General features: G+C 40.6%; 1 protein-coding gene across 1 annotated transcript; it reads left to right on the plus strand.

Moving 5' to 3' along the window:
* The first annotated feature begins 844 nt into the window (after window positions 1-844).
* On the plus strand, window positions 845-11,738 carry KIFBP (kinesin family binding protein). Its single transcript, XM_026713545.2, has 7 exons — window positions 845-1,415; window positions 3,347-3,445; window positions 5,500-5,576; window positions 5,657-5,840; window positions 6,990-7,074; window positions 8,106-8,215; window positions 10,348-11,738. Exons 1-7 carry the CDS (start codon window positions 867-869, stop codon window positions 11,224-11,226), a joined length of 1,983 nt encoding a protein of 660 aa, XP_026569330.2. The 5' UTR covers window positions 845-866; the 3' UTR covers window positions 11,227-11,738.
* The last annotated feature ends 1,195 nt before the right edge of the window (window positions 11,739-12,933 follow it).

Consider the following 12,933-nt stretch of genomic DNA (forward strand, 5'->3'; position numbering starts at 1 on the left):
GGCAGTCAGTCCATCAAGTTGTTAAGAAACACTGTTCTATACCATTTTTTTTTCAACTTCAGCCACTTTATGATACGCAGACTTGTGCTGCTCCTCCCCCATGTACAGCAAGAGTTCTATGGTTGTTTATTCAAAACCCCCCAAACTGGTCCAGATTCCACGCTCAGCAGGGCAAGAGTCCCTGCATGAACCAAGTCCCAACAGGCACACACAAAGCAGTCCAGGAGTCAAAACAGATCAGGATACGTGGCACAAGCACACAAGGCTGCAGAACTGGGCACATTGTTCCAGCAACACTCAAGTCCTCAGGGCGGAATTAAGTAGGGACACACCCACCCACCCCACAGCCCTTCATGAGAGGTGAAGTTGCCTACTCGCGAGTAGTCTAGCTGACCTGCATTGTGTCTGCGTGCTCAAAGTCAGGGGTCTTCAACCTTGGCCACTTTTAAGACTTGTGGACTTCAGCTCCCAGAATTCCTCAGCCAGCTGGCTGAGGAATTCTGGGAGCTGAAGTCCACAAGTCTTAAAAGTGGCCAAGGTTAGAGACCAAGTGACCTTGATCAGAAGGAGCTGTGGACTCCACCTCATTGCTAAAGGGCGGGCAGCTGCTCCCAGTCCTAACCTGGAGCCTCCTGGCTTTGCTGGCTGGGGAATTGTGGGAGTTGAAGTCCTCCAGGCTTAAAGGTTGGGAGACCCCTGTTGTAGATGAGACGAAGGTGTGCTTCTCTCGTTAGAATCCGAGGTTGCCCAGCGACCGTTGCCACGAGCAACCCCCTCTCCCCCTCCCCCACCCTCACCGCGGCGGAGGTTCCATTTTGACTGAGGGGAGACAGCCGCGTGAGCGAACGTTGCGTCTCTCTCGGCGCATGCGGACTAGTGAAGAGAGCGCCGAGCGGGGGAAGGAGGAGGAGGAGGAAGGGGGGGAGGGGTCCAGCGACGCCCGCCGAGGAGCAGCTTGCGAGCGGCGTCCCTCGGAGAAAGCAGCGCCGAGCGGGCAAATGGCGGCGGCGGCGGCGGCCGAGTGGGCCTCGCTCTGCGCCACTTTCCGCAGCGCCCTCAACCTCTCCTACGTGGAGTCCAAGAAGGACCCGGACACCGAGCCCTACCGCTCCAAGTACAGCGCGCGGGAGCTGCTCGAAGGCCTCAAGCAGCTGCTCGGCGCCGGGGAGGCCGAAGTAGCCCGCGGCCCTGGCGAGGAAGAGGAGGAGGAGGCGTCGTCGTCCGAGGGCGAGCAGCAGCAGCGGCGGCGGCGGCGACGCGCGGTGCGGCTGGCCGTGGTCGAATACGAGCTGGGCGTGAACCACACCGACACCCAGGAGTGCTCTGCCGGCGAGGAGCACCTGGCCAAGTGCCTGCAGCTGCTGGAGCGGCACCGCCTCTCCCGCGACTGCGTCTCCCTCTACATCCAGGCCCAGGTGCGGGGCGCCCCTACCCGCCTATCCCCCTCAGCGGGAGCCTGCCTCCCCCGTCGGAAGCGGATGGGAGCGCCGCCCGGCGCACCTGGGGAAGGCCGCCAAGGCGTCGGCAGCACGGGTGGTGGGTGGGTGGTGGGGACAAGAGGCAGGCGGGGATAGGACCAAGCTCGGCGGCGTTGCTTCCTTTGGGAGCAGGGGGTCATCCTCAACCTTGACAGCTTGAAAGACGTTTTGTGGACTTCAGCTCCCAGAATTCCTCCTCCGGTCATATTAAGCTCAGGGATTCTGGGAGTTGAAGTCCACAAAACGTCTTTAAAGCTGCCAAGTTTGAAGACCTTTGGTTTGGGAAGGGAAAAAAAAAGGGGGTGCTAGGATGGGGAGGGTGGCATCTGTCATCGGAGCAGAGCATCCAGTATACCAGGGGTCCCCCAAAACTTGGCAACTTTAAGACTTGTGGACTTCAACTTCCAGAAGGCTGGAGAATTCTGGGAGTTGAAGTCCACAGGTCTTAAAGTTGCCAAGTTTGGAGACACCTCTACCATATACAGTAAGACGGGTTGAAGGTGTCATATTCTGCAAGCTTTTTCCCTTTTAGCCAGCCAGCTCGGATCCAGGAATTTGGGCTGCTTTTCCGTGAATTGACTAACTTCCAGAATTTCCCCCAATGAGTTGAGTTTTTGAAGTCCGGAGGAGTGTGCCATGTCGAGGACGCTGGGTTGGCCCTTATGTGTTTGTGTGTGTAGTTTCTAGGACTTAAAAAAAAAAAAAACTTGACAAAAGGCTGCGCTGGACAGTGATGCAAAGTTTGGAGAGTTGGGTAATAATAAGACTTGAGTCTGTATGAGCCTGGTCATGGCAGAATATTGCAATCTGGATGGTGTTTCAGTGTTGACAGGTCGATCGTTTTCACCGTTTGGTGATCTGTTGCAAGCTTTGATCAGACTGCAGTATTACCTGATCGATTCCTCAAAGAGCTTTGGAATTTGCTAACGAGAGACCCAGTGACAGGAGTCGGCTCCTTCGCATCTTTCACAAGTCAGAATAAGAATGTTACCATTTAGAATGATTTCCCCCCTATTCCATACTGGAAGCCTGCAGAAGAAATATCTATTTTAGGCAATACAAGAATTGGATGGAGTTGGGTGGGGGAATGGTAACAGTCTAGTGCAGAAGTCTCCAAACGTGGCAACTTTAAGACTTGTGGACTTCAACTTCCAGAATTCTCCAGCCAGCATAGCATAGAGTTGAAGTCCACAAGTGTTAAAGTTGCCAAGTTTGGGGACCCCTGAACGAGTGTTCTGTGTCTCTGTTGTCATTAATTCTGTGTTTGTGTTAGTCATCAAGGAAATTCAGCAGTTCTATCTAGCATGTCTGCAGTAGACTGGCGCCATACATATTGCTCTGTTGGAAGCAAGCATCATTTCTATCCACAGCTTAGGAATATCCTGTGCCGTTGAAGTCAAGAGTTGAATGCCTGTTCAGTTATTCATTGGATCACTCTGGGCAGTCAGGAATTTTATGCATTACATTATTAAAAATTCCTTTATTTTGGTATTTCCTGCCAAATAACATTGAGCAATAGGAGCCATTGTTAGTAACATCCTGTTTAAATTACGCGTCCAGCTACCCAATATTTTCTTTAAAATTATAGAATTGAAAAGAAAATCTAATGCAATATTTTAGATAATTTTGACTGCTCCTAGCAGGTAAAATGGACATTTACAACTTGTTTCCTAGGAGTTGCTCCTGAATAAATCATGAAATGTTTCCAGTACTTGAAATGATTCTAGTATTTCTGTTTAGTGCAGTTCATATAGTATTTACTTCTGAAATGACCCCATATCATTCCTATGCAATTTCAGTTTTAGGTTATCTATTTGGTGCCATTTGTCATTTAAAAAAATAACCCATTTGTTCCTCATGTTTTGTAGAATAATCTGGGCATCCTCTGGTCAGAAAGAAATGACATTAAAACAGCACAGACTTATCTGGAATCTGCAGAGGCTTTATATAATCAGTACATGAAAGAGGTAATATGTGAATCAGTTTACTTCATAATTTTGTGGTATTCCTTGGATACCTATGCGGATGATTGAGTTTTCTGAGAAAAAGCGTGCAAGGATTTAAAAAGATTTTCCTCTTACGTGTCATGCATTTGAAAATTGATAGCTAAATCTAGCTGAGGTATCAAATGTTTCAGTTGCAAAAAATATTGGCATTTAAGCATCAGCGCAAAAAATGCTTAGAATATTAGCATCAGTGCAACATTAAATTGTATTAACATTTAAAACATTTTAGCTATTAAAGCATTTCCAAAACAATCTTGCCATAATTCTGTTAGTTTTACTAGTTGTACTGAAATATTATAGTAAGAGTATTGTTGTGTGGCTAATAATGCTACAAAGAACAATCAAATTTCATTGTTGGATTTTATAAAGCACCTTCTAATGGGCCAGACTCATCATGCATTACAATCAGTTGATTTTGTTCTATTGTTGCATTAGCACAATGGACCTATTGTTATAGCCATCTTTGGCTCTATTTATATATGGAGCTACCCCAGGAGACATTTTCAGACATATTTTAATGAATTATAACAGAAAATTGGTGAATGAATGCATATGAATGTAGAAAATATTTCACTTAGTTTGTGTTATTGTTCAGTTCTTATGTAACCAAATTTTCTTTCAACTAGAAATAACAGCCAATTCTTCAACTGTAGTTTTCATGGGTTCTCTGCCACGCTCCATCTTTTACTTGAGTTTACTCAGTGGTCTTTTCCATACCAGATCTGCTGTTATCTTTTATGTCATTCCACTGCATAGAAGTGTATCCAAGTTCTACAGGATCATATCTGATTGGATGCTCCCTAGCAGAGGTTAAAGAAGCATTTCATTTGGACCTTTCTGATTATCTTTTGATTTACAAGTGTTCGGCCTGCCTTTCATTTTGGTGGATTATTAAGCCGTGTACTTTAATAAAAATTGTATTACTCAACTCCTCAGTTACAGGTAGTCCTTGACTTACAACAGTTCATTTAGTGACCGTTCACAGTTACAATGGCATTGAAAAAAGTGGCATGATTGTTTTTTACACTTATGACCGATGCAGCATCCCCATAGTAGGTGATCAAAATTCAGATGTTTGACAACTGACTAATATTTATGACGGTTGCAGTGTCCTGGCATGTGATCATCTTTTGCAACCTGACAGAATGGGGAAGCCAGATTCATTTTGCAACCTTGTTACTAACTTAACTGCAGTGATTCACTTAACAACTGTTTCAAGAAAGGTCATAAAAGAGCAACAGCACTTAGATTTATATACCGCTTTACAATGCTTTTTTTGTTTTGCAAAAAAGGGAGTAAAACTCACTTAAAACTGTCTTACTTAACAATGGAAATTTTGGGTTCAATTGTGGTTGTAAGTGGAGGACTACCTGTAAAATATTGGAATGCAGCAACCCAACTTCTTTTTAAGCCTGCAGACTATGTAGGATCAAGAAGGAATTCTTGTAAACAAGATTATGCTTGATGTTAATGTTTTGCTTTTAAGTACACCAATTTTTAAGTTATTTTTATTAAGGGCAGAAAATGTCATGTGCATGTTGATCTCTCTGGGTTCTAGATTTCCTGTCCTTAATTTTAAAATGTTACCTTTCAATCAGTTCTCTCATTGGAATAAGGAAGAGAGAATACATGTTAAATCTATGTGACTAGCAGCATATGCTATGCAATAAAGCTCAATGATCTGGATGTGTAGCAGAGGCAGTGGTGTTGTTTTTATCTTTCTTATTTTTTTTAATTGCTTTGTGTTTTGGTTGGTGCCTTTAACTGTTGTTAGCTGCCCAGGGTCAAGAATTTGAGTTAGGCAGTCATATAAATTGAAATATTTTTTTCTCCTCAAGAGAAACAATTTAATTGACTTTAGTTTCTGCTATTTGATTTTGTTCATACATTTGGAATGATTCCTTAAGAGTGTTTCCTAGTTCTAAACAGGTTTTGCTGTAGTACCCAAATGCAGCCAGCAGAGGGAGCACAAGTTTGCTATATGTGTTACCTTCAGCACATGCTGTGTTTTGCAGAATGGGAATCCTCCATTTGATTACAGCGAGCACTTCATGACAGAAGAGACACTCTCAGACCAAGAGCGATCAAAAAGGTGGGTGAACTAAAACATAAAATGGAAGTTGGTAAACAAGTTTATTTCATATCGTTAAAACTAAGACATTGTTTCCCCAGGTTTGAGAAAGTCTATACTCATACACTGTATTATCTGGCCCAAGTCTACCAACACCTGGAAATGACTGAGAAAGCTGCACAATATTGCCACACCACTCTCAAACGGCAGCTTGAGTATAGTGGTTACTACCCAATAGAATGGGCTCTCAATGCAGCCATTTTGTCTCAATATTATCTCACCAAGGTAATTACTTCAATATTTTCTTCTGTATGTCTCATTTGTTAAAATATTAAAAGGATGATGCTTATTGGCAGGCATTAGATTCCGTATGGACTCACCTGGTTGACTGGATTGCTATTAAAATTATTTTGTCAAGCAAATAGACAAAATAATTTCAGTTATATAACTTGTTTTCCTACGTTTGATCAAGACTGGGTCAGTAATGCATAATAATTAGACATATTCAGTAAGAGTAGCTATGAAATCTCAAAATAAGTTTGGTACTGTTTTTATTCATTTTTATTTGTTGAGAAGGAGTTTCCTTCAGCCTTGGGCACTTTTGCTTACTATTAAATTGACAAATATTAAAATATACATCAATGTAGTGAGTTTTATTTTAAGACTATGATATAAAATAAATGTACATATTTATGTCCACATAGCCTTAAGCACAGATCAGTAAAATATTGCTACAGAAATTATCTCTAATTTTAGGATTTGGGAAGCATGTTTTATCTCCCAAAAGATAGAGAAGGGAACTAGAGGATATAATTCTTACTGACAGAGATGAAATAATAGTCTTTTCCAACTCTCTTATTCTGTATGCTGTTATATACACTCCCCTTGACAAAAATGACTGCAAGTTGCCCACGTTCACATATGGTGCCCCTTCTATGATGCCTTGATTGCACCAATGATTTCCAAAGAAGAGGGCCATGCAGATTGGGTGTATTATTTTTAAGGGACACTTACAAGTCAGGTGGCCAATTTTTTTACCAGGTCAAACAGCCGTGCAAAACTTTTCAATTAGACCTGCTGTTTTATTCTCCCATTATGTTTCCCTTTCTTAGGATCTAATTGTTGTATTAAACCATTTTTTTACTATATTTTTATTGTAAAGGCTGGTCAAAGGCTAATCAGAGACCATAATAAAGATACTTGACAAAACTGCTATGCCTTTTTAGAGTTTCTGGCTTTCACTATAGTCTAAGTCTAAGTCTAAGTAGCAAAAGTTGGTGGTGACAATCGTGTAAATACTTCTTCATTTTTGATTAAGCCATATAGGAGGTCATCTAACTTCAGAACACTAATATTTAAGAGTTGTACACTTAAATGAAATCTAGGAGTGTATTATGGTCCAGAAACAAGCCCCGTTATATCGTTTCCCTACAGCAATGTTTCATGGAATCCAGGCATTGTTTAGCAGCTGCCAGTGTCATCATTGGCCAAGCTGGACAGATGCCATCTGCAGAAGACAGTAAGTAACCTCATTCCAGTTTCAACTGGGGTGATATTGATTTTGGCTTAGTGTCAATGCTAAATGCCTTGCTTTCTTTTCATGATTTCAGTCTTTGTTCCCCTTCGTCTCTGTCTGTAATCCAATCAGTCTCACTATCCAGTTGATTTTTGTGAGATTAAAATGAGGCTTCAGTTCAGAAAGAAAAAGGCAAAAATAACTCTTTCCTTTTACCAAACTAGAATTTCTACAGATAGCTTATAAATGTTTTTGCCCCTACTGTTTCTCTTGCATCAGCCAGTAGGAGTAAAAACGGTCAGAGAGAAGAGTAGCAGCGTGAGAGGAAATTTCACCAGGCCTGCTCTTGTAGCGGCCATTTCCTCTGAAATCTTCCATGGCCCAGAGATTAAGTAACAGGATAATGTCTGAGGTGAGGGGAAACTTATACTGTATATGTTTTTGACTATCCCTAGTAATTTTTATATTATTTTAAATGTTCAGGTACATTGAGAAGGTTGGTTTATAAGTACTCCAAATAAAACTTCATTTTCAACATTATGCTTATACCATTGTGAAGGTTTTGACGTGGATTTAGGCTACTGCCGTGCTAATGCTAAGAGGGAAATGGCTTTGTTATTTTGCCTTTAGGCAGAAGGAAGGAAGAAAACATTTGATAGGTTCTTTTGTGAGTATAATCTATGTTTGCAATACACTCCTTTTATTTTTTTTACTTGGAGGAATGTTGATATAGAAATTGATTTAAATTATTTTAATCCTATTAGGAAAACTATGTTTCACTTCTAAATTATGTTTATATATCCTGCCTTTCCCAAATGGAAATTAGCAGAGCCAAGGAAGTGTCATGAAATTGATCAATGTTAGTAGCTTCAGAATCAGATAATTGGCTACGTAATCAGCCTTTCTTTAAAACTGTTGTATAGCTATTAAGAATAAAAGTTGGGATTGTAAAGTTATAACTTGTTCTTTTCTTGAGAAACTCTTCCAGGTCTAATTGGGGGCTAGCTTAACATATGCTATATTTTTAAAATCAGATGAATCAGAACAAGACCAGCAAGATCTTCGACAGAAAAAGGCTGAAATCGCGAGATGTTGGATTAAATACTGTTTGAACCTGTTACAGGGGGCCCGAAAGCTGCTTGAGGTATGCAAGGGAACATAGGCAAATAACTGTGATTTGTTGCTGTTTACAGTTTATTGTTGTAACTATAACCCTAAATACTTACACATCTCCTACTGAAATTGAGTAATTTCTCCTAGAGAAATTGAGCAGTAAGAGAGGGAGCCTATTTCATCCTAGCCCTAGATTACTTTAAGATTAATTTTCAGTAGCAGTTCTGTACTAGTGTGTGGATCAGGACAAAGGTCACCACACTATAAAAAAGATGGTGAGACTCAAGAAAAAGTGCAGAGAAGAGCAACCAGGATGATTAGGGGACTGGAGGCTAAAACATATGAAGAAAGATTATAGGAACTGGGCTTGGCTAGTCTAGTGAAGAGAAGGACCAGGGGAGACAGGAGAGCTGTCTTCCAATACTTGAGGGGCTGCCACAGAGAGGAAGGGGTCAAGCTATTTTCCAATGCACCTGAAGACCAGACAAGGAATAAATGGATGGAAACTGAACAAGGAGAGATTTAACCTGGAAATAAGGAGAAACTTTCTGACAGTGAGAACAATCAACCAATGGAACAGAAGTTGCCCTCGGGAGTTGTGGGAGCGCCATCACTTGAGACCTTCAAGAAGAGATTGGACTGCCATTTGTCAGAAATGGTGTAGGGTCTCCTGCTTGGATGGGTGGGGGTAGTTTTTCTCAAATATGAAGCTTATTCTCATATCTTACATGCATATTAATTTACTCCTGCCATTAAGCATAGTACAAACATCTCATTCAAAACTCTTCCCCACCCCCACGCAGCAGCAGCAGCAGCCATTACAAAAAGCCTGTATGCTGCGGGATGAGGTATCAGTGGAGCAGACGTGAATGTTAGGTTTTTTTAAAAGGGGAGGGGGGAAATCCTATGAGTTTCCTTGAGGGGCTTGTTCCAAGGCTAATTTCTCAGGCGGGCAATAAGAAAGGGAGGCAATGGGCCAGTCTGGGATGCTTGTAAGCCACAAATTGCTCATCCCCAAAGTATCTGCCACATCTACAAAGATAGGAGCTGGTTGTTAGGTTCCAAATGTGACGTATAAAAGCCACACTTCTGGCTTCTGTTTCCGTAACAACACTCTTTAATTGTGTGCCTGTCAACCGTAAGTACAAAAAAGGCAGCATTGAGTACAGTTAAAAGAAAAATATACGAATGCGTAATGGTAAGATTTTGCCCATTCTATTATTTTTGAGTTTAAAGAGATGTTTTACATTATTTTTGCTTTCACCCTAATAATTAATCACCGTTTCTTCGTGGAGTATTATGCTTAGCTGTTTCTGTGTCTAAATACGCATCTTAGAAATTGAAAAGGGAGCCTCGTGCAGAACCTAAAGGGCTGTGCGATTGTTTAACTGTGCTATGTGCATCTAAAGCAGCAAATCACTCTTAACAAAAGTAATGCTTTCTTGGCTACATTTGTACAGAATGGTAACGCAACCATTACCATACTAACTCACACTGCTTGGATTGTTTTCCTGGCTCCTCCTGATAGCAGGCTTAGCCAACAACTGCTCCCTCTGTGAATTGTTTCCCAAGTCAGATAAAAGAAGCATTTTGGATTATTTCTGTTAAAAGATTGGAAAAGAGTCATCTAAATATTTAGTATATACAACACAAGAAGCAAATCGTGACTACAAGTGGAATCGGGGCACAACCAAATCAGCAGGCATTAAGCAGGATTCATTCATAGTGGTCTGTTTTTTTCCAGGCAAGATGGATACTTGTCAGGCTTTACCAAATGTATTTCCAGGTATCTTGGCAGATGTGAATAGGTCAGCTGAAGTGCACTGCTTTATAAGACTTTCCTTTAGATATATTTCTAGTTTTAATTCATCTATTTTAGCTGTAATATACGGTGATTCAAGTGAAGTTGAGAATAGTATGTAATACATAAAGAAGTGTTGCACAGCTTAGCTGTAGATTCTTTCAAATTGCAAATGAAAGGATAGGAAACTCACTGTGAGGAAGAGAAGAAAAAAAATGTTGGAATTAGTCCAATTGAAGTGATAAACAATTTGAGTGGTCTTTGTCATACCAAAAATTTAGAGCTGTTCTTATATAAGGAATGAATTCATCAATTCTGTGACATTCAAGCCATTATTTAAAAATCAATTCTGCTGATTTTAGGACAACATTGGTGAGCTGGATCCAGACAGGCAAATGGAACTGAAAGCCCAGCAGGAAAAAGAGGAAGATGAGAAGGAAAAAGAAAGAAAGAAGGCTGTTCTCTTTGGAACTAGTGATTTGTGTGATTCTATTTTGGCCATGGAAGAGAAAGTGAGTTGTGTGTTTTCATTAGACTTCAAAGAAGCCAGAGAAGTCTTCTTAGTAGGTCAGAACTATGTCAATGAAGCAAAAGAGTTCTTTCAGGTAGATGGGTATGTCACTGATCACATTGAAATTGTCCAAGACCACAGTGCTTTATTTAAAGTGCTGGCTTTCTTTGAAGAAGATTTGGAGAGGCGTTGCAAGATGCATAAGCGTAGGATCGATATGCTGGAGCCACTGTACTCAGGCTTAAATCCTCAGTATTATCTGCTGCTCTGTAGGCAACTTCAGTTTGAATTGGCAGATACCTATTATGAGATGATGGATTTAAAAGTGGCCATTGGCAATAAACTAGAAGAGCTTGACTCCCACACAATAAAGAAAATAAATTCACTTGCTCAGATGGCAATGAAATTCTATGAACTCTTCTTAGATTCACTGAGGAACCCGGATAAGATCTTCCCAGAGACCCTTGAGGAAGATGTGCTGCGCCCTGCAATGGTGGCCAAATTCCATATTGCGCGCCTTTATGGCAAGCTGATTACTGCAGATGGCAAAAAGCAGTTGGAGAATATGCAGACCTCCTTGGAATATTACTCATTTCTAGTAGATTATTGTGAGAAGCACCCAGATGCAGTCCAAGCTATTGAAACTGAGCTAGAACTGAGTAAAGAAATGGTTGGTCTTCTTCCAGCCAGAATGGAAAGGCTAAAAGCAAAGCTTTCAACTTCCCCATAACTTCTTTTATTTCCATGGCAATGTGCAATATTAATATGATGTCTGTCTAAAGAGAGAGTGTCCCTTTTGACAGTTTTCTTGTAGTAATTGAACACCTTTTCTTGCAAATACCTGCTGTGACAGGCAGCATGGAACCTGTTTCAGGCTGAAAACTGTCCAGTGTAGTTGCTCTCCCACACTTAAATATACAGTGAGTGGTCAACTGATGCTCTGTATTATTTGCACCCTTCTGACATGCAAGCCTTCCTGCCTTATATTTTTCTCCTTCCACTGCATGGCCAGTTTCCAGTTGCAGTGTTGTTTTCCAGCTATTTCCTATACTAGGGAACGTTTTGTACAGTCCTAGCTATCACGATAATCTAGGCACTTGGCTGTGTGGCACTGATCCAGATTTAGATTTATCTTTTTAGATTTTTGTTAACAAATCACTAATTTAATTGTGTCATTTTTGTATATGTTGTCCTTCTATCTCCTTTTAGAGGAATCCATAAATAAACATACTTGATGGCAAATTCTCTTGGCATCATTTTTGTGCGAATTAATCTGTCACAGCAGTGGAAACTGTCTCTTAATTTGTTCTTTTAATGTTCTCTTCAACTATAGGTTGGGTTCTTTTTTCACTGTGCCCTAAAATTTACAAAGGTTCATTTGTTCTCATTTTGCATAATTCTAGCCATGGGAAAGATATTTAAAGGAGGAGGAAGCGAGATAAAGTGATCGGAAAAAAACTCACCTTAATTCCTCAGGAATCTCAATTGATAAAGCCTCCCAATACTGGAGAGAAAAGTGGAGTATAGAGTTTTACATTGTGTAGCTACATTTCAAGTTAGAATATTTCCCACATATTTAAAGCCTCTTCTATACATTAGAAGTGATATATACTCCAATTCTTCAAGTAATTGATATTAGTGCTCAAGTGCTTGTATTGCATAATGTCTGAATGTGCTAAAGTTAAGAGTAATAGATTCTTAGCCCATAATGCAAACATCCTGGGGATATACAAAAGCTTGATTAACTAATATAAATGGACTGGAAGATTCTATAAGAGAAAGAACAAGAAGCAGATTTCACTAGTCACCTGCCTCAGTGCTATAGGGCAAGAGGTAGCACTGTGCAAGTTATCTCATTTCTTTTTATGTCTCCCTTTACAATTTGCCAAAAAAGGTAACATATTATGGGAGACCTATTTTCCCCATGTCTTCTTTTTTGCAAAATAGACTGATCTTACAAAAAAATATTTTTAAAGAAAAAATATATAAAAATCTCTTATCTTTAGCAGTCGCAAACAAAAACAGAAGACAATACAGATTTGTTCAAATTACTGTATAACTAATAATGTAAATGGTTGTTACATATAGAAATATAAAGGAGACCTCAAGGCTCTGGCAGGCCGTGAGATAGTGGTCATCTGCTCCTATATTGTGGAGGCAGCTCTGCTATAAAGAGTTCAAAGTTGTATAAAGCAAAGTGCTAGTAGTGAGAACATAGGGATTGGAGGCAATGTATAAGATGTTAAACAAGAATAAAAGAAAAGAACACTTCCCACCAGGGGCCAAGACAACCAAACTGTTAGCCTCCTGACTTAACCACCCCACTCCACTCTTCCTAGCCCAGCATGGACGATCAACATCTTCGTGGTCTTCTGATGGCTAAAATTTATTTTATTGATTTATTTTGATTTGTCAATTGCTTACAAGATAATAGGTA

This window comes from Pseudonaja textilis, chromosome 4 (assembly GCF_049901715.1).
Source record: "Pseudonaja textilis isolate UNSWEBS1 chromosome 4, rPseTex1.2, whole genome shotgun sequence".
Lineage (NCBI taxonomy): Eukaryota > Metazoa > Chordata > Lepidosauria > Squamata > Elapidae > Pseudonaja > Pseudonaja textilis.